The sequence below is a fragment of the Ochotona curzoniae genome, unplaced genomic scaffold (genome assembly GCF_017591425.1).
Source record: "Ochotona curzoniae isolate NIBS_2020 unplaced genomic scaffold, NIBS_Ocur_1.0 scaffold_4701, whole genome shotgun sequence".
NCBI classification, from domain to species: domain Eukaryota; kingdom Metazoa; phylum Chordata; class Mammalia; order Lagomorpha; family Ochotonidae; genus Ochotona; species Ochotona curzoniae.
In genome coordinates this window covers 2,199,252-2,222,174 of record NW_024467122.1, presented here as the reverse complement: position 1 = coordinate 2,222,174, position 22,923 = coordinate 2,199,252, and the positions used below count along the sequence as shown (strand labels likewise).

Below are 22,923 nucleotides of genomic sequence, written 5' to 3'. Positions count from 1 at the left end.
GAAGGCCTGTACATGTCCATCCCCAGGAACGCCACAGGGCACTGTGCAGTCCTCAACAGTACGCAGGGAGTGCCCTGTGCCCTGTACTGCTGGGGAAGGATTTACAAGACAAAAACGATGCAGGAAGCCACTGTCTGTGTAAAATGCAGTAAGAAGGACACGTATTTTTCTTGCGGGTGCCCAAACAGCCCCTCCGGCAACACCCAGGCACCCACAGGCCTGAGCACAGCCTAGAAGCGCGCCCACAGGGATCCTCCTACAGGCAGCGAAGAGGAAGGATGGAAGCGGCCCAAGGGAGACGGATGTTCCCTGTCATTTTCCTGTTTCTTTCTGATCTACTGGAACAAGCTCCAGACCCATGATCAAGGACTCAGTGAATGGGCCCAGGAAGAACAGATAAACCTGCAGTACCATGTCAGTCCTCCCTGTTGGCCAGAGGGAGCAAGCCCCCCAGGGCCGCAAGCTGCAAGAGCGCAGAGAGGGACAGGGCTTAGAGGCCTCTGGCCAAGAGGCAGGACTGAAACCGTTACAGAGGCTTTCACGAACGCACAGGAAATTCAGAACCTAACTATCAATGAGTACATGTTTTTTGTAACATATACACATCCTATTTAAAGGATTCCTTTTTTTTAGTAGTGGGGAGGGAGTAATACATCACTTGACTGAGGCTCAAATGTAGCACTCTTACCAAGCTACCACTCGAAATGCTCACCTAGGAAGCGACCTCTGCTGTCAGGCCACCCAACGGTAGGCATTTGGCCCAAATGCCACGGATGCCCGACCCCAAGCCAAGCAATACTGCAGGAGGCCAACCCTCCTGTCTGTCCCCTGAGTATTTTCCTGTTATCACATCCAAGGTGGCCACCCATCTGATCAAATATGAACACACTGTGCTGGCATCCTGGCCTCTCTCCTCTCCTCAAGACTCCCTGCGTAACACTGCATGTGTTTTATGAACAGGTAAATCAAGGTCAGGTTTGCTCTGAGCCAATCAGACCCAGTTCTAAACTGAACAGGTAGTTCTTACAAGAACCAGCCAAACATTGAGAAGGTGTTTTTGTTAAAGAGGAAGACAGGTGGCGGGGTTGCAGCAAACACACTGAGACCACCATGAACACCCTGGAGGCGTAGCTCCTTTCTAGTGGCCTGCCACAGCAGCGGAAGATGGCCCGAGCACCTAGACCCTTGCCACCCTGTGGCACACCCCAAGGAAGATGCTGGCTCCCCGTGGCCAGCTGGCCCGGCCGTGGATGGCCCGGCCATGGCCAGCTGCAGCCACCCATGGATGAAAGATCTCTGTCCCTCCCTCTGCGTAACTGTGCCTTCCAAGTAAATAAATGAAACTGTAATAAATAACAGCTAGTAACTATAATAAACAACAGCTAGTCGGGTGTGAAGCAGAGACCCCGAGATTCACTAAGACAGCTGTGTCTACACAAACACCCCAAGTGGTCGGTGTAAGTAAGCAGCCCAGCATGTGAGCACCAGCTGAGGGCATGGCCTGGCAGGAGGGCCGGGCGCAGGCGGCCTGGGCATGGCGCCTCAGTGAGGCTCTCCCACGGGCACAGCCTCCTCCTCCCACTCATGCGCATGTGGAGCTCCTCCAGCACCCTGGGCAAGGGGGCACCTTCTGGGCACAGGTCTTCTGGCTTTCCCTTTTTTCTGTTCTGCTTCGCTCTCTGCACTGGTGCCTTGCTCTTGTTCATCTTCTGACGGCTCCCGTTTCCATTTTTCTCTGCGATCAAAAGCAAAACAAAGTAATTTTTTTCCTTGAAGAATCCTTTAAGCTGAATCAACTTCAATCTGATCCAAATGGCAGAGCATGCATGTTCTAGACATCACAAGATAAGAGATGTACTGTAGCTCCATGTTTTACACTGACGGCCGCACAGCATCTACGCCTGTCTGTCTTCTGGGAACAAACAGTAATGGAAATGGCAAGTACCGGGTAACTGACACTCACTCCAGCAGCGCGAGGAGATGCTGCCCGGCTCTCCTGCTCTGCCTTATGTCCGCCCTCCATGAGAAGATGGAAGCCACAGCAGGTGTAGCATCAGTGCCAAAACATGAAGCGGCATGGGAGAGCTCCCCCCAGCTGAGGAACAGGCTCAGCTAAAGATGTAGCTGCAGTCATTCCTTTACAAAAGGCAGTGGTCCGTGGCTCCCCGAGTGGTTCCGTGGCTCCCTGAGTGGTCCGTGGCTCCCTGAGTGGTTCCGTGGCTCCCTGAGTGGTTCCGTGGCTCCCCGAGTGCTCAAAGCTTCTCCTACAGGGCCCTGCCACCCTGGCTACGCGCTGTCCCTGTGGTGCACTGTGTGGCCTTCAAGATTTCCTTCCATTATGTCACAGGTGTGCGATAGAGACCAATTCAAACCACTGCACGCAGTCCTGAGCTAACACGTTTAACACTCCACAAGGTTTAGGCACTTCAACAAGCACCTCCAGCCCAACCCGGCCGTGAGTCAGAAGGCGAAGAGCAGCAGGTGCAGTAACAAAGCAGCAATGACCAGAAGCATGAATGGGCACAGTAAAACCCAAGGTCCAGCCTAGGCGATCTCATCATCAAGCCAAGGGAGAACTGTGGCAGACCACACCAGAGAGCACACAGCAGATATTCTCGAAGAAACTACAAATACAAATGTGTCAGACACAAACTCTCAATTCCATTGTTGCTCATTGATTAAAAAAATGTTTTCAATACCATGAAGCCCCAGGGTGAACCTTTAACCCCTTTAACCTTCAGAAAATGCTGATACACATTGTAACTATTGTAACTCTGGGGAGTTAGTCACTGGGTAACTTGAAAGAATAGTCCCTTGTAAGATGGGCTTACTAAAAACGTTAGTGTCATAAAAGCAAAAAAAAAGTCTACATGTGTGACAGATAGAAGCCACCCAATGACCCCAGCACAGCACCGACCCTGGAGGGAGCATGCAGCAGCAGCAGAGAAAAGGATAGCTGAATAAACTGCACTGTGAATATTACACTGCCTTGATGAAAGACAATATCCTTCCTCTTAACAAATACACATTTAAGTAGATTTAAGCAGTTAGGGATACTGAAGAACGAAACCTTGGGGTCTGTGCGGTAATCCTGCAATGCTTCCATCCCATAACGGGGCCAGATCATGTCGTTTCTGCTCCCTGCATATGGCCTGGGACAGCAGTGGCAAAGGCCAGAGCCCATGGGTCCCTGCACCCAGAGGGAAGGTCGGAACACTGTCCTGGCTTCCAGCGTCAGCTAAGTCCGGCTGCAGCCAATGTGGCTGTCTGCAGATGAACCAGTGAATGAAGATCTGTATCTCTCCCTCTCTGACTTTTAAGTAAAATAAATAAATCTTTAAAACAAATAAATAAAAAAAAATACACAAAATGCTATCATTTGTAACTGAAGGAGTGAAACTGGAGGTCAACGATGAAAGCCAGAAGACAAAAGAGGCATATTATACGGTTCGCATCATGTAAAGAAGTTACAGCAACAGCAATCTGAAATGCTAGTGATTGCCTGAGCCCGGACAAGTGAGGGACAGAGGGGAGACGAGGGCCAGATAAAGGACACACCAGAGCAACCACGGCAGGGCAGCGAGCAGCCAGAGCTGCTGAGCACCAGACATGGCAGAGGGCCACGCCATGGAGGAGAGGACACGGGCTGCTTCCACCAAGGACCATTCACATTGTGAGTCTGCACCAAGGGACGCCACTGGGCCTCACAGAGGTGTACAACTACTACACACTTAGAAAGACTGGATCAGAAAACTTTCTAAATAGGTCCCTGCTTGTGGCCTGGGAAAGCAGCAGAGGATGGCCCAAAGCCTTGGGACCCTGCACCCACACGGGAAACCAGGAAAAGGTTCCTGGCATCAGACTGGCTCAGCTCTGGTCATTGTGGTCATTCAGGGAGTGAATCAATAGCTCTTTCTGTCTCTTCTTTCTAAATCTGCCTTCCCAAATATTTAAATATGCATGTGTATACATATGGTATTGGTGAGCACAGTGGCATAGGGCACGAGGCTTCTGATTGCAATACCAACAACGTCTATGGGTACATTTTCAAGTCCAAGCTGCTGTACTCCTATTCCAGTTCCCTCCTCATAGCCCTAGGAAGGCATGGGAGGATGGCTCAAGGCGCTGCATCACACGCACAGCAGTGCCCTGCTCCCGGCTCCACACTGGCTTTTCAGCCACTGCAACGATCTGGGCAGTGAACCAGCAGATCAAAGCGCTCTCTCTCTAACACTGCTTCTCAAATAAAAATAAATAAATCTTTTTTATTAAAAAAAAAAAAAAGTCACCGGTAGCTGGGGCAGAACAACCACTGCAACATGCAAGATCTACAGCTGGGAACAGACTGGGTCGGGGAGCTAAGGGGACACCTTGCCGTGCCTGTGGTTCCCAATGGTGAACACACAGCTGGAATGGGAGCCGCATTCTGGTCTGGACAGGGCTGCAGCATACCTTGATAAAAGTGTGGACTGGGACTGAGTGTGTCGGACTGGGCTAGACTCGAGCACCCACTGGTGCTCATGAGGACTCTAGTAGGTGTCTGACGCGCTAGGCTAGGTTTTTGCTCCTGCTGAGCTGGGTGTGAGCAGCATCTGCGTGTGGACCAGGCTAGACTGGACTGTAACACACAACAATAATAACTGGATGGGTCGAAGGCCGGTCAGTGGACAGAGGGGAGACAAGACAGAGGGGAGACAATAGGCCATTATTCCTGTTAGGTCAGGAGGCGGACCAAGTAGGGCTGGCCCACGGACCCACCTGTGTGCACAAGATCTGGCACTGGGGGAGGTTCTGATGGAGGAGCCTGGGAAACGCCTCTGTCAGGACACCAACCTGCAGGTGAGTGCAAGAATCAAGAGAGGGAGCAGCCCAGACCAGGCCAGGGAACAGTATCCATGGGCATACACATGAAGCAGGTCGGGAGCAAACCAGGCAGGCAGAGTTCACATCACGTGCTGGCAAATCCGAGCACCAGAATGGAGTATTAGGCCAGGTTTAGTCACAACACACGTCAGTACATATGAGGGCATAGATTGGGTGCCAGCTGGGCTAAACTAGGCTTTAGCCCCCAACAACCTGAGCTGGATTCGGGGGTAGGCAAGGCCTGGACAGGCTACAGCACCCATTGGCAAAAGCCTAGGTAAGGTAGGCCATGTAGACCAGGCTATGGCGCCCTACCAGCACACGCAAGACTGTGGGGGCAGGGAGCAAAGCCGGTAGGTAGAATGTAGAGAACTCCCCTGCTAGACCACCACTCCCACTGCAGAGCATGAGCTGGGATGGGGGCAGACCAGACCAGGCAGGGCTACAATACCTGTAGGCCTCATGTGAGCTGAACCAGGGAAAAGCCATGCTGGGTTGACTGTTCTTTCTGGTGCAAGTATAAGTCAGAGTGGGTGAGGGCTGGTTGGGCTTTGCCACAGCATCAGCTAATAGATGCTGGCACAGGGGGCTAATTCTGTCAAGTTAAACTCCAGAACAACCTGATAAGTACATAATTTGGGAGTTAGAGTGGCTTAGTAAGGAAAGAGTGGGCACCTCCCTCCTGGAATGCCACTTCGTCTGTGAGCATGAGAACCAGGACTTGAGCAGGCATGGCTAGACAGAGAGTGGGATCCGTCGGCAGCTGTGGGGCTGGATAGTGGGGCTGGTTGGGTTGAACTAGGCTTCAATGCCCATTGACATGTACGAGAGCTAAATGGGATGTGGGACAGACTGAACAAGTCTGCTGTATATACTGGCAAACATGGGAACCAGGACAGTGGGCAGACCTGGTGGGGGTTACAGGGAGTCGCCCCAACTAGCTGCAGCTCCCACTGGTTTACATAGACAAGTATGTGGTGGGCAGGATCAGGGTGGGCGGCAACATCCATTGGTTTGTGTAAAAGACAAGGCTGGAAACAGAACTACCCCAGCAATTGCAACGACCAGCATATGCATAAGCTGACTGGGGTGACAGACTGTGCCGGGCCCTATACTGGCATGCACACCCAAGAATCAGGTCTGGGATCCCTTCAGACGAAGTTTCTTTGGAGATTCTCCAAATCGAACTGCTGGACTCAGAACTCCAACCATGAAGAGAATTGCAGGCTCCATGGTCTGACCGTGGAGTCCATATGTCAAAGCTGAGCTGCCTCAGTGGCTCAGACAGAGCAGTGGTCAGTACATCCAGCTGCACATGGAGGATGGCAGGACATTGGAGCCTGCATAGGACACCTGGTACCACGACAGAGGACAGAGCAAACTGATCAACTACCCCAGCCAAGTGTTGGCAGTGGAGACGCTCAAGTGGACTGTGTCAGCCAGTGGACTCTGAAGAGACTTCATCATGCCTGGAAATGGCGAGACTGGCAGCAATTCAGAACAGCTGAACTATCGAAACCACCTGAGCAATGCCTCGGAGCACACCGCACATGGGGACCCTGGGATGCTTGGGAGGTTGGATGAGGCTTCTCCCTTTGTCTCTTCCCTTCCCCCGCCACCCCACACACAGGAAGGAAAAAAAGAGAATGGGGAAACAACAGTCTTACCCATTTTCCTGTGACCTTTGAACCTTTGTGCCCTAATCAACTATGTAAAAATCATCCAAAAAAAAAGTCATGGTATATAAACATTAGTCTCAAATGCTCCCAAAAGAAATGTGTGTCTGTATAAACATATATCAAGGCAGTGCCCACAGTAACAAAGAGAGGGGCCAAAAACCACAATCACGACTAAATCTCAGAATAGTACTATCACAGCTTTTCTGAAGTTTGAAAGTATTACTTTAAAAGAATTTCTTAAATATTCATTGATTTTTATTGGAAAGGCAAATCAGATTTGTACAAAGAGAAGGAGACAGAGAAAGATCTTCCACCTGCTGTTTTACTCCCCAAATGAGCCCAACAGCTGGAACTAAGCGGCTCCAAAGCCAGGAGCCTTTTCCAGGTCTGCCACGCAGGTGCAGGGTCTCAATGCTTTGGGCCATCCTTGATTGCCTTCCCAGGCTAGAAGCAGGGAGCTGGAAAGGAAGTGGAGCAGCTGGGATACGAACCAGTGCCCATGAGATACCCAGCGTATACAAGATGAGGATTTTAGTCACTGAACCATCACACCGAGCCCTAAAATGTTTAATGAAGTATTTTCTTTCTGAAAATTCCACATTGAGCTCCATCTGAAAGGTTAAGAACATGTTTCCTTGTAAGAATATTGCAGAATGTTGTCCCTCATCTCTAAGACCCACGTGCCTCGGATGAGAGGGCCCTGCAGGTGGGGCTGTGACGGGCGAGGGATGCTGTCAGACTCGGAGGACAGGCTCCTGTGGGCACACACTAGTCCTGAAGGCAGGCTGGCCATGCACACACACTCTCGGGGACCAGCAAGCAACCTGGGCTCACACAAGGTCCTACGCAAGAGCCCAGGCAGGAAGCAGTGTCCATCAGGATACATTCCATCCCGGAAGGGGAGGAAAGGCCCATGAAGAAGCCAAGCCAATGTCGGGATGCACTTCAGAACACCAAGTCCATGGGCTGGTGTGTTACACACCAACTGCAAAAAGCCGGCTCTTCCCCCCACCACACACACACACACAGCAAAGGCCACTCCAATGGAAAGTCACAATTTCAAGCACAACACCATTGGAGCCAAGAAACAGACAGAGTAGCCAGATGGTGGAGGACAAAGGCATAGGCTGACCTGCTCCCCCGCGCTCCGGGAGGCAGAGGCCAGGCCCCCAAGCCCACACGGCCCCAGGACCAACACAAGCCTTCTACCACGCTGCGTGGGAGCTTGCTTCAAGTGATACTGACTCCAAGTCTCAGTCAGTATTCAATGTACAAATGAGAAGCAAATGCTCTGGGCAGGACATCAGCACTGCCTTTCCTGCAGCCTGCTGTTAACAGCTGCTGTTCCTCATCACAAAATCTTACCATGCTTTCTAATAACCTTGTTGGGCGGGCAAAGTCAGTCTATCTAGTCTGGAGATGGGGAAATGGGGCTTCAAAAGCTCAAACCACTTGCTTCTGGTCGCTTATTAAAGACCACCACTATAATCCTAGACTAACAGAGCCACACATACATATCTAATACAATAACTCCTGCATTGGCACGCAAACTTTTCAATGCCTACATTGTTCTGAGAGATCTACGGAATTCATATTTTCGAAAAGATACACACCTTCTCCAAAAACATTTTTTAAATTATTTCAACAGAATAAAGTTTCACTGTAAGCCAATTATAATTTAGAAAAACACTGAACACATAATCTGTTAAGAGTTTTCCATTTTCTCTACATTACTACATGAAAAAAACACGTAATCTCAGAACAAAATGGGAAGCCAACCAGCACATTCTGCCGTATCAGTACACGATGGAATGACGATGGAAAATCTACACTTTTTCCTAGTTGCACTACAACAGCAGCTGCCTGCACACGTTTGGGGTGACGCACATTTAAAGGGAACAACAGCTGGACTAGTCGGGCTGGGAGAGGCAAAGCCGGGGGCTTCCCCTGAGACCCGGCATATCCCTGTGGGGTCCCCGGGCCCCCCCAGGCCTGCGGCGGCAGTCACCCAGGCAGCATGAGGAAGGGCAAAGGCAGGCGGTGCCTGGTCGGCCTCAGTCATCTCCTCCCCCGGCACACTTACTGTTTCTTCAGCTGCCTCTGGCCTCTTCTTTTTGGGCTCCCACTCTCAGACCCGCTACTGGCCTTCCGTGCATGAGGGGAGAAACGGTTAGACTTTAATTGACAGTTTTTCGGGACAACGCTACCCCCACTTAGCAACCTACTCCGCGTGCCATGCGTCACTATAAGCTGTTAAATTTTGCACTTGTTGGCAGAGCCCCTCCTCCTGCTTGAAAGCTCCCTCCCTCCCTGTGGTTCCTGAATGGTACCTCAACCCAGAACGCACTTCCTGCAGCCTAGCTGCTGAACAGCCCTCGCCCACGGCATCTTCCACAGTGCCTCCAAGGCCACCAGCCGCAGGCGAACACTGGCCATCTGCACTGTGGCAGGTGTGGGTGAGGGGAAGAACACTGAATCCATTTAGGATAAGGAGTAGGCAGCACCATATTGATGGTGCAGACCAGACTGCGCAGCGGGCAAGGTCCCCGTCAGCGGTCAGTATGCCTGTGGGAACCAGCTCCTGTCCTGCTGTCCTCATCTCGGGCAAAAGCCAGCAGTGCCCTGCCAGGAGCAGGCCAGAAGTGAGTCACAGCTCTTGGCCACCTCTGCTCCTGCTGTCAGTCTGATGCCCTCTGTTCATAAAGGGGGTAAGCAAACAGATGGCCAGAACATATATATCCGTAGATTCAATTACAGCCCCGGCACCAGCTCAGTGCTCCGAGAGGGAAGCAGAGAAGCCAGCTCCAGAGACAGGCTGCTGTGTGCAACTTTTCATTACACTAACTCAAAAACCCACGTCCAACTCGCTGACCTTGGCTTACTCTTGCTGTGTGGTGTCACAGCATCGCCATCCTACGGCAGCAGGAAGGGCGCAAGAGCACAGCATGCAGAAATAAGGCACTGAGCAGCCTGCCTCTAAGACGGACCATCACGTCCCCAAAGCAGCCAACGGCTCCGCAGCAGCTCAGACATTGTTACAGATGCTGAAAATCCCTTTTCTGCCCCATTAAAAATAAGCCAGAAGACCAAACTGACAGTGACTTATAAAAAGAAGACCAAGCACTACTTACAGGAGGCACTCCCTCCTCCTTTCTTAGCAACGGTTCCAAAACTTCTCCTTGTTTCTTTTGCTCAGCAAACAAGTCTGCGCAGACCGCCCCCCATGCCCAGCTGGAGGCCGCACAGTGCCCGCTGGGCTGAGACCCCCCCCCCCGCCCAGCTGGAGGCCGCAGAGTGCCGCTGGGCTGAGACCCCCCCCTGCCCAGCTGGAGGCCGCAGAGTGCCCGCTGGGCTGAGACCCCCCCCTGCCCAGCTGGAGGCCACAGAGTGCCGCTGGGCTGAGACCCGCCCCCTGCCCAGCTGGAGGCCGCAGAGTGCCCGCTGGGCTGAGACCCGCCCCCTGCCCAGCTGGAGGCCGCAGAGTGCCCACTGGGCTGAGACCCCAGAAAAGCAGCACCTCTGGAACCGGGAACCATAACAATGTAGCATTGTACTTGTGGGACACCTAGTTTGTTTAATTAAACATTCATTAAACAGCTGCTTCGTCTGTGAATTCAGAGCCTAAAGTGCAGCCTTAACCACACAATCCCTGCTGAGCCGGAGAGGGGCAGCCACACAGAGGGAACTGTTGGATGTCTTACCTCCTCCTTAATATTAAATCGGGACGGTTCTTGTCTGCTTCGGTTTGACCGTCTGACCCCATACACATCAGGATACTCTTCCCACATCTGGTAAACGAACACAACACCAGTGAGCCCTTTTGCCTGACCCCCATTTACTACTGCAAGATAATTCAAGAGAAACAACTAAATACCAAAGGGTTGTTTTGTTGGTTGTGTTTATAAGACACCACGTCACCTCCAGGCACAAGACGCTAGAAGACCAAATTGCACAATATCCTTCTCCACCTGGCGGTTATTGAACTATACTGCTTGCCCATGGTTAAAATAGAAACTCACAGCTGAGCAACCTGGCAGGAGAGCAATTCTTTCTACTAAAGATAAAGCATTGACTGAGGAATTTTAAATTAGCATGCGTCAAGTTTTAAGCTGTGTGTCTGTGTGTATGTGTGCGCTTACTCATTTAAAAAGCAGGCAAACCCATAGAGAGCCCATCTGCTCATTTAGTCCCCAGATGCCTGCGCAGGAGGGACTGAGCCACCCTCCCAGGGTGTGCAGTGAGGAGCCAGACCTGGACCTGCTGCTTCACGGAGGGGGTGCAGTGTCCGGGCAGCCAAGCCCAACAATGTTCCCTCTCAAATCCTTAGTTTCCTGTGATCTTCTCGAACAAAGGCGATACTTACGGTATCAGAGAGCACCATCATAAATTGCAAACAAGTTAGAAACTTCCTTTGTAACTCCTGAGTACCACGGCTTCTTTCATCTCTCCTGCAAAGAACTCCCCACTGCAGAGAAGGAATCAGTCCTCCAGGCTTCAACCCCTCACATCCCGGGCAAGGGGCAGGGTGCTCGGCTCACCGCAGCCCTTAGCCAAGTGAGAGGCGGGATTCAATTTCCACATCAACTCCTGAACCCAGCAGCCTGCAAATGCTGTGCTGGCTACAGGAACTGGGTCCCCATCCCCAACACAGGAGCCTCCTCCAGTGTGGGTGCAGAGCAAGGCAACCTACTCTCTACATGTCTGCACCCACCCCCTTTCTCTACGCCTCTTAACTTGAAGGAAAAACCAAGAACAAAACAAAGCCCGGCCTAGATGTGCACCTAAGACAGACTCCGACAGCCAGCACTGTCAAGGCCTCCTGCCACACGCGCAGGCAGCAGGCCCACGAGCTAGTACCTCCCAAGGTTTGTTTTTGAAAGAAGCGAGTACTGCAGTTGTCTTTTTGCAAGGTGTACACCCTGAGCAGACGACCGAGAACACTAGAGCATCTGGAGTCACCTCCTCCAGCAGGGGTACTCCCGCCCTCCGCCTCTGAACACTGCCCCTAAGCAACGACAACACCAACAAGGTAAGAACAGCAACACGGCCACCGCCAAGAACACCAAGGTAAAAGCAGCTTAGTTTTATTTTTTAACCATAGGTTTCCCAAGGTATTTCTGTAGCCCTTGCAGGTAATTCAAAAGTGTGCATTCTGACAAGAATCTGGATACAAAAAACACAGAAACATCTTAGACTAACATGGCTTAACCAAAAAATAATTAGCACCAAGAACTGTATTTCATTAAGACATCGCAACCCCACTTGTGCCTCAGCTGGCAGCCTCTTCTGGAGCGAGCAGCACCTGAGCCGCCCAAGCAAAGGCCGGATCCGCCCGCAGGAAGTCATTTCCCTCCTGGACGGTGGCTTCCTACTGTTCAGCTTTACAGCTGGATCCCAAACCAAACAGCAGTCAGCACTGCCTGTCCACAATTTCTCTGGTATCAGCACATTGTAAAAAAAAATTAAACATCATTTTTAAACATTAATACTAAAACTTCAAACTGTATCCTTTTGCAACTGGGTGGTTCGCATAACTGAGCTTTTCCTCCAGGTCTGATATTATCACTCCCCTGGGTTAGGACAGAAAGTCCCCTGCAATGTCCAGAGACAGTGTCGAAACCAACAACTGGGGGGTGAGGCAGTGCTGGCAGGTTAGGCCTCCACCTGTGATGTCAGCATCCCATATGGGCACTGGTTCAAGTCCCAGCTACTCCGTTTTTGGATCAGCTCCCTGCTTATGCGCCTGGGAAAGGAGCGAGAGATGGCCCCAGTGCTTGGGCCCCTGCTCCCACGTGGGAGACCCGGACGATGTTCCATGCTCCAAGCCTGGGCCCAGCCCTGCCCCAGCTACGGCAACGGGAATGAACCAGGGGAGCAAAGACCTCTCTCTCTGCCTTTCCAACAGATAAAATAAATCTTGAATCAATGAAGACAGGAAAGCAGGGCACCGCACACAGCCGGCAGCGTGTTCGCTCAGCACATACCTTCTTTACGTCAGCTATCCGTTCCTTCTTGGACGCTGGCTTCTCTTTGGCTTCCGGAAGGGCTGGCTGGTTCTTGGAACCCGCCGATTCGCTCTCAGACTCCGATGCACTCTCAGAAGCTTCAGAGCTGCTGTTGGACTCACTGCCATGTCCACTTCCTGGCTCACTGCCTGGCTCGCTTTCCGACTGGCTCCCCGAGTCTGAGCCCGACGCGTCTTCAGAAGCTGAATGACTTCCCGTGGAAAAGAGAGATCAAGAAATATCAAAGGCGCCCTGCCCTGGCACCCAGAGCTGGGCTCGACCTCCCGCCCAGGCCCCTGCCCTGGCACCCAGAGCTGGGCTCGACCTCCCGCCCAGGTCCCTGCCCTGGCACCCAGAGCTGGGCTCGACCTCCCGCCCAGGCCCTGCCCTGGCACCCAAACCCCTAACTTTCTCCACTCACCGATTCCTTCCCTTGCCCCCACAGTCCTGCCACACTGAAGCACAGCACCAAGCCACTGAGGCAGCAGGCTGAGCCTCTGGTGGCAAGGTTCCCCTTCTCCGGGAAAGCAGCCTTCATGAGGGTGCGGCGCCCCATGCTGGGCACTGAGTAGATCCAGGGCAAAGCAGGCACCTGAGCTGAGCTGAGGCCAGGGCGCAGCAGGCTCTCTCCACACCTGAGCCAGTGGTGCACATGCCAGCCAACACCACCTAGGTCCCTGTACCTGGAGCCATCCACCTTCCTCCACATTCCCCACACCTGGGCAGGGCAGGCAGATTCAACCTGCCCACATTTCAAAATGCCTGACTCCGTTTCTCAACCACTACAGCTAAGCCTTAGGGTAGACTCAGTGTTGGCATCCACCACGAATGAAAGCAGCCAGAAGCCACAGAATGGTTCCTGGTGCCCCTGGAAACAAAATTCCCAACAGCGAAGACTGAAAATCTTCAGCCATCAGGTTCAAGATGCTGGGAACAACAAAGGGCAGCGTGAGCCACAGCACACGCAGGGCCAGGGCAATGCCACGCAGAGGGCACAGGACCAGCCCTGGGCGCCCCAGACTGCAACCACCCATCCCTAGCAAAGGGACAGACACTCCGAGCAAGAGACTAGTTCACTGCACCCTGACAGCCGCCTTCTGCTCAACTGCCACAGGGCCAAGCAGAGAAGGGGAACTTAACCAATCACTCCCTGAAACACACTCAGCATTCACTCACACCTCCCTCCCTGAGAACACACTCAGCATTCACTCACACCTCCCTCCCTGAGAACACACTTAGCATTCACTCACACCTCCCTGAGAACACACTCTGCTGTGTGACTCCCTAACCACAGGAATTTAACTTCCTCAAGCCTAGCAATGCACTCAGCAGTCCCTGGATGAAAGCATAGCCAAGCTGTATCAGTAGAGCAGTTTGCACGGAAATGCATTCTAAGACCCAGGAGCTGACAGAGCTCCTCTCAGCTCAGTGAGTTATCTGAAGCTCTCAAAAGCCTAACGCACCACTGTATTTACCTCTGGGGCCTGAGGGAGCCAGCTGTGGCCAAAGGACAGCAGTGACACTTAGGACAAGCTGAGGGGGGAAGTTCATGTGTTTGTTACACATCAAACATGCTAAATTTTTTTAAGATTTCTTTTTTTTTTTTTTTTTTTTTTTTTTTTTGGAAAAGCGGATATACAGAGAGGACGAAAGACAGAGAGGAAGATCTTCCATCCTATGGTTCACTCCCCAAGCAGCCTCAATGGCTGGAGCTGAGCTGATCTGAAGCTGGGAGCTAGGAGCTCTTCCGGGTCTCCCACGTGGGTGCAGGGTCCCAAGGCTTTGGGCCGTCCTCAACTGCCTTCCCAGGCCACAAGCAGGGAGCTGGATGGGAACTGGAGCCACAGGGACATGAACCAGCACCCATATGGGATCCCGGCGCATTCAAGGCAAGAACTTTAACCACTATGCCATCACACTGGGCCCCAAACATGATAATGTTTAAACTAGTTTACTGTCTGAAAAAAAAATCTCCTCGAAGCCAAGCCAAGGCAAGGGTTCCATGGGTCTCCTTTCCCACCCAGACTGCGCTGAGGCCAATGTGCGCTGCCATGACCATCCAGGTTATCCGTGATGAATTTCCAGCAAGCCAGGTGAAGACCAGGGGGAAAATTTCATACACCTTAATAAAGACGTCACTCAAAATAAATAAATAAATAAACAAAGGCATTATTCAACTTTAATACTTCTTAAAGGAAGACACATTTCCACAAGAAATGGACAAGAGTAGGTACCAAGCAGATGGGGGCATGGGGAGTTCAGGAGCCAGCACATAGCTCAACAGGCCAATCCTCCACTTCCAAGCACCAGCACCCCATGTGGGCACCAGTTCACATCGCAGCTGCTCCACTTCCCACTCACCTTCCCGCTTGTGACCTGGGAAAGCAGCAGAGGGTGAATCAAGCCCCTGGGACCCTGCCTGCCTCAGACAGACCTGACGCCTGCAGCTATGTAGAAGTGAATCGGTAGCTGGAAGACCTTCCTGTGACTCTCCCTCTACTAAATAAATCCTTTAAAAACAAAGAATAGGTTCTCTCCACAGGAACAGGAGCAATGGGAGGCTTGGGGCCTTGGGGTCTACATCAAAGGAGCAGGGCGCCAACACCTGCAGCCTCCAGCCCCCTCCTGCCCCCTGGAACCATAGGTGTGAGCGGTGGGGGGTGAGGGGCGTCCCTGGGAAGCAGATTGCTGCAAGCACCCTTCTGGCCCTGAGCTCAGTGGTGGTGGCTGGTGTGAGGGCAGTTCCTGGGAAACAGATGTCCAGCTCGTGCCCTCAAGGACACAGATGTGGACCTGGAGCGAACAGAGCTCAGCTGAACAAGCAGCACTCACAAGGGCTTCTCCCACAGCCCCCCAGGCCAGCTGCCCTTCCTTCACGAGCACACATGGCCTTTCAGGGAAGCTCAGAGTGGAACCAAGCAGTCGTGGGGAACCAAGAGGACCCCAACAGACCTGCAGAAATACAAACAACTGCCATCTGGAAGTGTTGGAGAAATCTTGTCAAATAAGCTAGGCTAGACCAATGGGCAATCGACAGCAGGCAGAGCTAACCTTCAGGACAAACAGAACAAATCTGTACCCTCCACTCTCGAAATGAGACCCGCTCAAGAGTCACCCAGAAGTGCCAGTCAGAAAAACTTTGTCGAACAAACAAAAGAGATTAGAACTATCTCCAGCAAAAACAACTAGAGGTACTGGAAATTACCAGCAGCCTTGTGCTGGGTGCAGCTCTCAGCCACAACAGAATGCGGAGGTCTTCGCTCATGATCAGTCTCCCAAGAGTAAGCCTGCTTAGCCTGGATGCTGCCAGTGGAGAACTGAGCACAAAGCACAGAATATTCAAGGAATAATGTAAATAAACTTTCCTTCCTGCCTAAGCCAGCTAAACAGAGCACTTGCTGAAGCACCTGCTCAACTCCCAAAGCCATCCTCCAAGATGCAGCAACACTGCAACCCTGAAGCACGGCCGGGGTCACAGCAGGTGCAGCGTGCCACCGCCTGCCACCGCCTGCCACCGCCTGTCACAGCAGCACTGCACATGCACACCACTCCATGTCCCACCGCATTCACTGTTGGCGTGTCTAGGGCCACAGTCCATGGGGGGATCGGGAGGTACCCCTCCTGGCTCCCGACTCCAGCCTGGCCCCCGGGGCCATGAACCAGTGAATAAAGGCCATTAGGCTTCCATCCCTCCAACGCGGACTTTCCAGTAAGTCAGTCTTTAAAAAAAAAATTGAAAGAGTATGTACTTATTTTAAAGAAAAGCTATGTGTAGTGTTAGGGCATGGGGTTGGGGCAAAAGCAGCTGCCTGCAGTGTGGCGGCTGTGGGGGATGCCCCAGCCAGGCCGGACCCAACGCCGGGGACTCGGGCCATGATCACCACGGACAGGTGGAGTCGCAGGCTTTCTCCAGGCCCGAGAGCTCTTCCCTCAGGGTAAATACACCATGAGGGAAACTGGGGAACTGGTTTAAGGCCCTGTCACTATGATCCTGCAGCAGGAAGAGCCAGGGCAGTGATTGGCCATGGCGCTGGGGCCAAGGGAGCCTGCTGCAGCTGGCTGCTGACGGGAGTGCCCCAGCCAGGCCAGATCCAAGGCTGGGGACCCAGGCCATGGCCACTGTTGTAAAGTGGTGACCAAGTCCTAGGCTGCTGCCCGCCAGGGAGCGCTCTAGGGTTTTTAGAATATGTAATTGCTACCTAGGGACATTCATGGATAAGGCCAGTGTGAGTGGAGGTGAGGGATGAATTCTAGGAGATTCCAGCAACAGGGTCACAGAACTTTCTGGCAAGTGTGGGGACTAAGACCTGGTGATTTGCAGGGGAGAGTCCATAAAATCTATTTCAGCCAGACTGATTCACCAGCCCAAACGGGAATCCTGAGATAGGCTGTTAGCATAGAGCATCACTGACGGCCACTCAGGAGGCACCACCAAAGCTATGGATGGAGGCCTGTCTGGCAGGGCTAGGTACCAGACCTGAGTGGTGGAACAGTGGCAGGTCACACTTGGCAGGGTCAAGACGCTAACCAGCACGTGAAAGAACCAGATCCAGGGGGTAGACTCTCTGGGGGAAAGTGTGGGCTGCACTCTATAGAAATGAAAGTCCCGGGCCCGGCGCGGTGGCGCAAGTGGTTAAAGTCCTCGCCTTGCACGCCCGGGATCCCATATGGGCGCCGGTTCTAATCCCGGCAGCCCCGCTTCCCTTCCAGCTCCCTGCTTGTGGCCTGGGAAAGCAGTCGAGGATGGCCCAAAGCTTTGGGAACCTGCACCCGCGTGGGAGACCCAGAAGAGGCTCCTGGCTTCGGATCGGCGTAGTATCGACCCGTTGCGGCTCACTTGGGGAGTGAATCATCGGATGGAAGATCTTCCTCTCTGTCTCTCCTCTCTGTACATCCGCCTTTCCAATAACAAAATAATAAAAATAAATCTTTAAAAAAAAAAAAAAAAGAAATGAAAGTCCCACTGGTTAGCTCACAAGCTGAGGTGGCAATGGGCTGAGTAGGTGTGACCATAGCACCTGCCATTACTTACTGGTAAAGGAATCAACAACAGTCTGGGCAGGTCAAGGCAGCAGCACCAAAACGTGCATCATAAAATAGGATGTGGGGTGGGTCGAGCTGCAAATGGAAGGGGGCAGACCAGGTAGGGCCAAGCAAACCTCGACTCACAAGAAGAACATAATTCAGGAAGCAGCACAAGTCATGCCGAAGTAGGCTTTTGCACTGATTAGTCTGCATGAGCCAGGGATTCTAGGCCACAGCATTGAAAGCAAAGGCTGAGACAAGTGAGGGGCTAAGTCAACTGGGTCAGAGCAACCACTGGCACGTGCGTAATGTAGGGCTGGGAATAGGCTCAGCTGGGAGCTGTGAGCGTTCACCCTTGCTGGGTTGGGGTTCCCACGGGAGAGTGCCAGGGCTAGAGTGGGGCTGTGTTTTGGTCTGGATATGGCTGCAATCTCCCTTGTGAACTAGGGCTGGGTACACCTAGCTGGGCTAGACACCAGCACCATCTGGTGCTCTGGAGAACCTGAGTAGATGTAGGATGGACTAGGCTGGGTCTCTGCCCCTACTGAGCCATGTGTGAGCCGTGTCTGGGTATGGATGAGCCTTGGTTGGGCTGAAACATCCAACAGTAAGAACCGGAATGGATTGAAGGCCAGCAAGGAAAGGCCACTGTTCCTGCCAGAACAGGAGGAGGACTAAGAGGAGCTGGCCCATGGACCCACCAGTATGCACAAGATCTGGTATAGGGAGAGGTTCTGATGGAGGAGCTTGGGAAACTCCTCTGATGGGAGACAGTCCCTGCAGACGAGCACAAGAATCACGATAGGGAACAATCCAGACCAGGCCAGAGAAAGATACCCACTGGCATGCATTTGGCAAAGGTCGGGGGCAGCTGAACCAGTTCTCATCACCCGCTGGCAAATCCGAGCAGCAGAATAGAGTGTGGGTCAGGACAGGTTTGGTCGCAACACAAACCAGTGCACAATACAGAATGCCAAAGTGAGATGAGCAGTGTCAGATGTGGCTGCAGCACACGTGAGAACTAGGGAGAGATGGGGCAAAGCCAACAGGGTGAATGTGGGATACCCTGCTGGACCACCACTCGCAATGCAGAGCATGAGCTGGGATGGGGGCAGACTAGACCAGGCAGGGCTACAATACAGAGCTAATTAGAAGCAAAGATCTTGCACCTGCTGGTTCACTCCCTATGTGGAATCTGAGCTGATCCTTCTTCTGGGTCTCCCACAGGTGGAGGCTCTGGGCTGTCTTCTGCTGCTTTCCCAGGCCCCAAGCAGGAAACTGCATGAGAATCAGAGACACAAACCCACAGCCTTACCCAAGTTCAGCGCTTGCAAGGTGAGGACTTTAGCCACTGAGCCATCATGATATGCACTATACTACCGAATTCTACTGACAAGAACAAAAACATTAACTCCACATTTAGGGCACTAACAGCCTAATTATTCCCTCAAGAAGGCATTTCCTGAAAGATAATGGGATTTATTATAATACTAAGTACTACGAATACTAAAACATGGCTTTTCAAGTTAGGGCAGTAAGTAGGAGGCAGAAAGAGCCCACAACACTCTAAACAAAAATATGAAATGGTGTTCGCGGGTAACACACAATAAAGTAATAACACTGTCCAACTTCCAAAGGTCTACCAGTTGTAGAAAACTGAAAACAAGATCTGGAAGACTGTGTGCAGCACACACTCCACCTGAGCTCTCCAGAGAAGCGCATGTGGGGGGAGAGTCCTGGGGGGGGGGAGAGTCCTGGGGAGGGGGAGAGTCCTGGGGAGGGCGCAGGGGGAGAGGTTCCTGGGGCCAGGCAGCAGTTCCACTCCCATCAGCTTGACACTGCCACACACCATGACAGGAGCAACTCCAGAGCCCACGGACACCTGGGTGGAGTTCCTAGCTCCCTGGAGCTTCGAAATGAACCAACGGATGGGACATCTGTCACTTTTGTGGGAAAAAAAAAAGCATGGAAATAGTTGAGCTGGTTAGATGGAACTAGGCTTTAATACCAACTGACATGTACCAGAGACGAATGGGATGTGGGACAGACTGGACTAGTCTGCTACACATACTGGCAAACCAGGGTAGGGGGTGGGACTGGTGGGGGTTACTGCGGGTCGCTCCAACTAGGTTACAGCTCCCACCGATTTATGTAAGGGCCGAGTGTGTGCTGGGCAGAACCAGTCTGGACTGCAACACCCACTGGTTCCAATGGAAGTCGGGGCTGGAAACAGAACCAACCCAGCAATTGCAATCAACAGCTGATCAGGGCAATGGACTGTGCCAGGCCCTGAACTTGCTAGCACATACAAGAATCTGGTCTGAGAACACCTCAGACAAAGTTTCTTTGGAGATCTCCCCAACCGAAATGCTGGACTCAGAACCCAAGCCAAGAAAAGAGAGAAGACAGAACAGGTCAACCAACCATCTCAGCTATACGTTGGCAGTGAAATACAGGGCAAACGGAGACTCTATGATGGACTATGTCAATCAGGGGATTATTCAAATACCTCATCATGCTTGGAGTGGCAAGATTAGCAACGATTCATAACTGCTAAACTATCAAAACCACTTGAGCAAGAACCTCAGAGCATACCCTACATTCGGGACCTGGGGAGGGTAGGAAATTGGGTGGGCCTTCTCCCTTAATACCCGCCTTTAAACATGAAGGAAACAATATGGAAATAATAGTCTTACCTACTTTCCTCTAGCCCTTGAACCTTTTTACCCTAATTAAGTATATAAAGATTATAAAAAATATAATAAAAAAAAGGCAATGCAAGGAAAGTTAAAAGTCAATCATTAAATGATGTTCTGAATCCTGTAACTATTTTATTCTTTTAAGTGATGTGGAAATTGAGTTAAGTGGAGAACTGGCTAATTTATGAATTTTCGTATGACCTACAAACACAGTCGGCATTTCACCTGTCACTGAATAATAAAAGACTACAGTCAACCAAGGGATTTCTTCTTAAACACAGAAGAGCAAACCTATGTTTAAGACATCAATAAACCTAAGTGCTCAAGTAAAAAAAAAAAAAAAACACTTGAGCAAGAGCCTCAGAGAATTCCCCACATCAGAGACCTGGGGTGGGTGAGACTGGGTGGGGCTTCTCCCTCAATATCCCACTTTACCTCAGATACATGATGGAAATGATATGGAAATAATAGTCTTACCTACTTTCCTGTAGCCCTTGAACCTTTTTACCCTAATTAACTATGCAAAGATTGTCAAAAATATAATAAAAATGGAAAAAGAAAAAAATAAATAAAGTCCTCGCCTTGAACAGGCCAGGATCCCATATGGGTGCTGGCTCTAATCCCAACAGCCCCACTTCCCATCCAGCTCCATGCTTGTGGCCTGGAAAAGCAGTTGAGGACAGCCCAAAGCCTTGGGACCCTGCACCCATGTGGGAAACTCAGAAGAGGCTCCTGGCTCCAATTGCCTCAGCTCCGGCCGTTGTAGCCGCATTTGGGATGTGCATCAATGGACAAAGGATTTTCCCTTTTATCTCCTTCTCTCTGTAAATCTTTCAAATAACAATAAGTCTTTAAAAAAGAGAGCAAAAAGCAGAAAGAGAGAGAGAGAAAGGCACATTAAAATATTGTGACAATTTGGCCCGGCGTGGTGGCACAGTGGTTAAGGTCCTCGCCTTGCTCGCCCAGGATCCCATATGGGCACTGGTTCTATCCCGGCAGCCCCGCTTCCCTTCCAGCTCCCTGCCTGTGGCCCGGGAAAGCAGTCGAGGACAGCCCAAAGCTTTGGGACCCTGCACCCGCGTGGGAGACCCAGAAGAGGCTCCTGGCTTCGGATCGGCATAGCATCAGCTGTTGTGCTCACTTAGGGAGTGAATCATGGGACGGAAGATCTTCCTCTCTGTCTCTCCTCTCTGTATATCCGCCTTTCCAATAAAAACATAATAAAAATAAATCTTTAAAAAAAAAAAAATATTGTGACAATTTTCCCAAATGGCCACATGGGGGCAGCACAACATTCCACTTAGGCCAGAGGCTTCCCAGCCAAGAGCAGCCATTTCATCACTTTCCCAAGGCTTATAATTCTTTAGCAATTCACAAAATGGCTGAACTGCTTGTCATAGTTTGCTATTTCTTTGGCTGAAAGCAAAACCTGGCAGCCACAAAAAGTAACCTATGCTGGCATTCTGTGAATTTACTTCCAGACTTCTGCAGGAGCAGGTAACACAGGAACCAACAAGGAAGACCCAAACCTCAGGTTGAAGACCACCGTCCTCCACAGGCCAAGGCCACCATCTCACGTACATTCTGCAGCCCCACGGGTGACCGAGCCCAGCAATGCCAGCACATAACCCTCTTCGTTCTCTTACAGCCACGTCTTGAGAGCATGTCTTGGTAATACATTCTGGGGCCAGCGGCCTGGCAAGCTAGGCCCCAGCCCTCACCTGTGATGCCAGCATCCCATCCAGCTGCCAGTTCCCACCCTGGCTGCTCCACATTGGATCCAGCACCCAAAGTGGGAACAGACCTGGAGGCGGCTCAGGGCTCCCAGCTCAGCTCGGGCTGTTATGGCCACTTGGGAAGGAAACCAACGGAAGGAAGATTTCTCTCTCCTTCTCTGTAAATCTGCATTTCCAAAAACAAAAAACACTGGATGCAGGATTCCCTGAGGGACCTGCACCCTTCAGGCCTTCTACAGCTATGTGGAATCAGATACACTGGTATGCTGCAACATGGGGACAGCCAGCACAGGCCAACCGGGCAGCTTCTACTGCTGCCTAGTGAAGTGGCTGGCGTGACCAGCACCAAACCAGCAGGAGTGTCAAATCCACAAGCACTGGGAGTTCAGGTTCAAAGCCAAGCCCCAGATACCACACCTAGGAGAGCAACGATCCAAGCCCCCCTACGGCAACATGCCCACATGCAGAGGGAACACAGTTGCAACATGGGTCTCTCACTCTGCCTTTCAAACCAACAGTAACAATCAACGTACAATGTTTCTTTCCAGTGTCAACAGGAGGCAGGGAAGGGTAGGCTGCTCCTCCCCATGGCAGCCTGGCTGCGAAGGCATCTGGGAAGGCATGCCAACATGTGCCAAGGCATGCCGACACGTGCCAAGGCATGCCAACACGTGCAGGCACTGCGATCTCTGTCATTCCAGGTCTCTGGGAAATGAGCTTTGTGTGTGTGTTCACCCCGGGCAGGGGTCTCCTACTGTGTGTGTTGTTTCCTCTTTCATAGACAGTATCCATTTCATTTTCTTTTAAAGACTTATTTATCTTTATTGGAAAGGCAGATATACAGAGGAGACAGACAGAGAAGATCTTCCGTCCAATGGTTCACTCCCCAAATGGCTGCAACAGCTGGAGCTGAATC

At 51.7% G+C, this 22,923-nt stretch overlaps 1 protein-coding gene across 4 annotated transcripts in view; it reads right to left on the bottom strand.

The window, feature by feature from the left end:
- CHD2 (chromodomain helicase DNA binding protein 2) overlaps positions 1–22,923 on the bottom strand; it is a 128,986-nt gene that overhangs the window by 79,757 nt on the left and 26,306 nt on the right. For 3 of the 4 annotated variants that reach the window (XM_040968782.1, XM_040968783.1, XM_040968786.1), the window contains 4 exons: positions 12,527–12,758; positions 10,244–10,330; positions 8,626–8,687; positions 1,628–1,735 (listed from right to left, as the gene is read on the bottom strand). In XM_040968782.1, coding sequence (XP_040824716.1) covers positions 1,628–1,735; positions 8,626–8,687; positions 10,244–10,330; positions 12,527–12,758 — 489 coding nt within the window. The remainder of the gene's footprint in view (positions 1–1,627; positions 1,736–8,625; positions 8,688–10,243; positions 10,331–12,526; positions 12,759–22,923) is intronic. The other variant, XM_040968785.1, reaches the window with a different exon arrangement.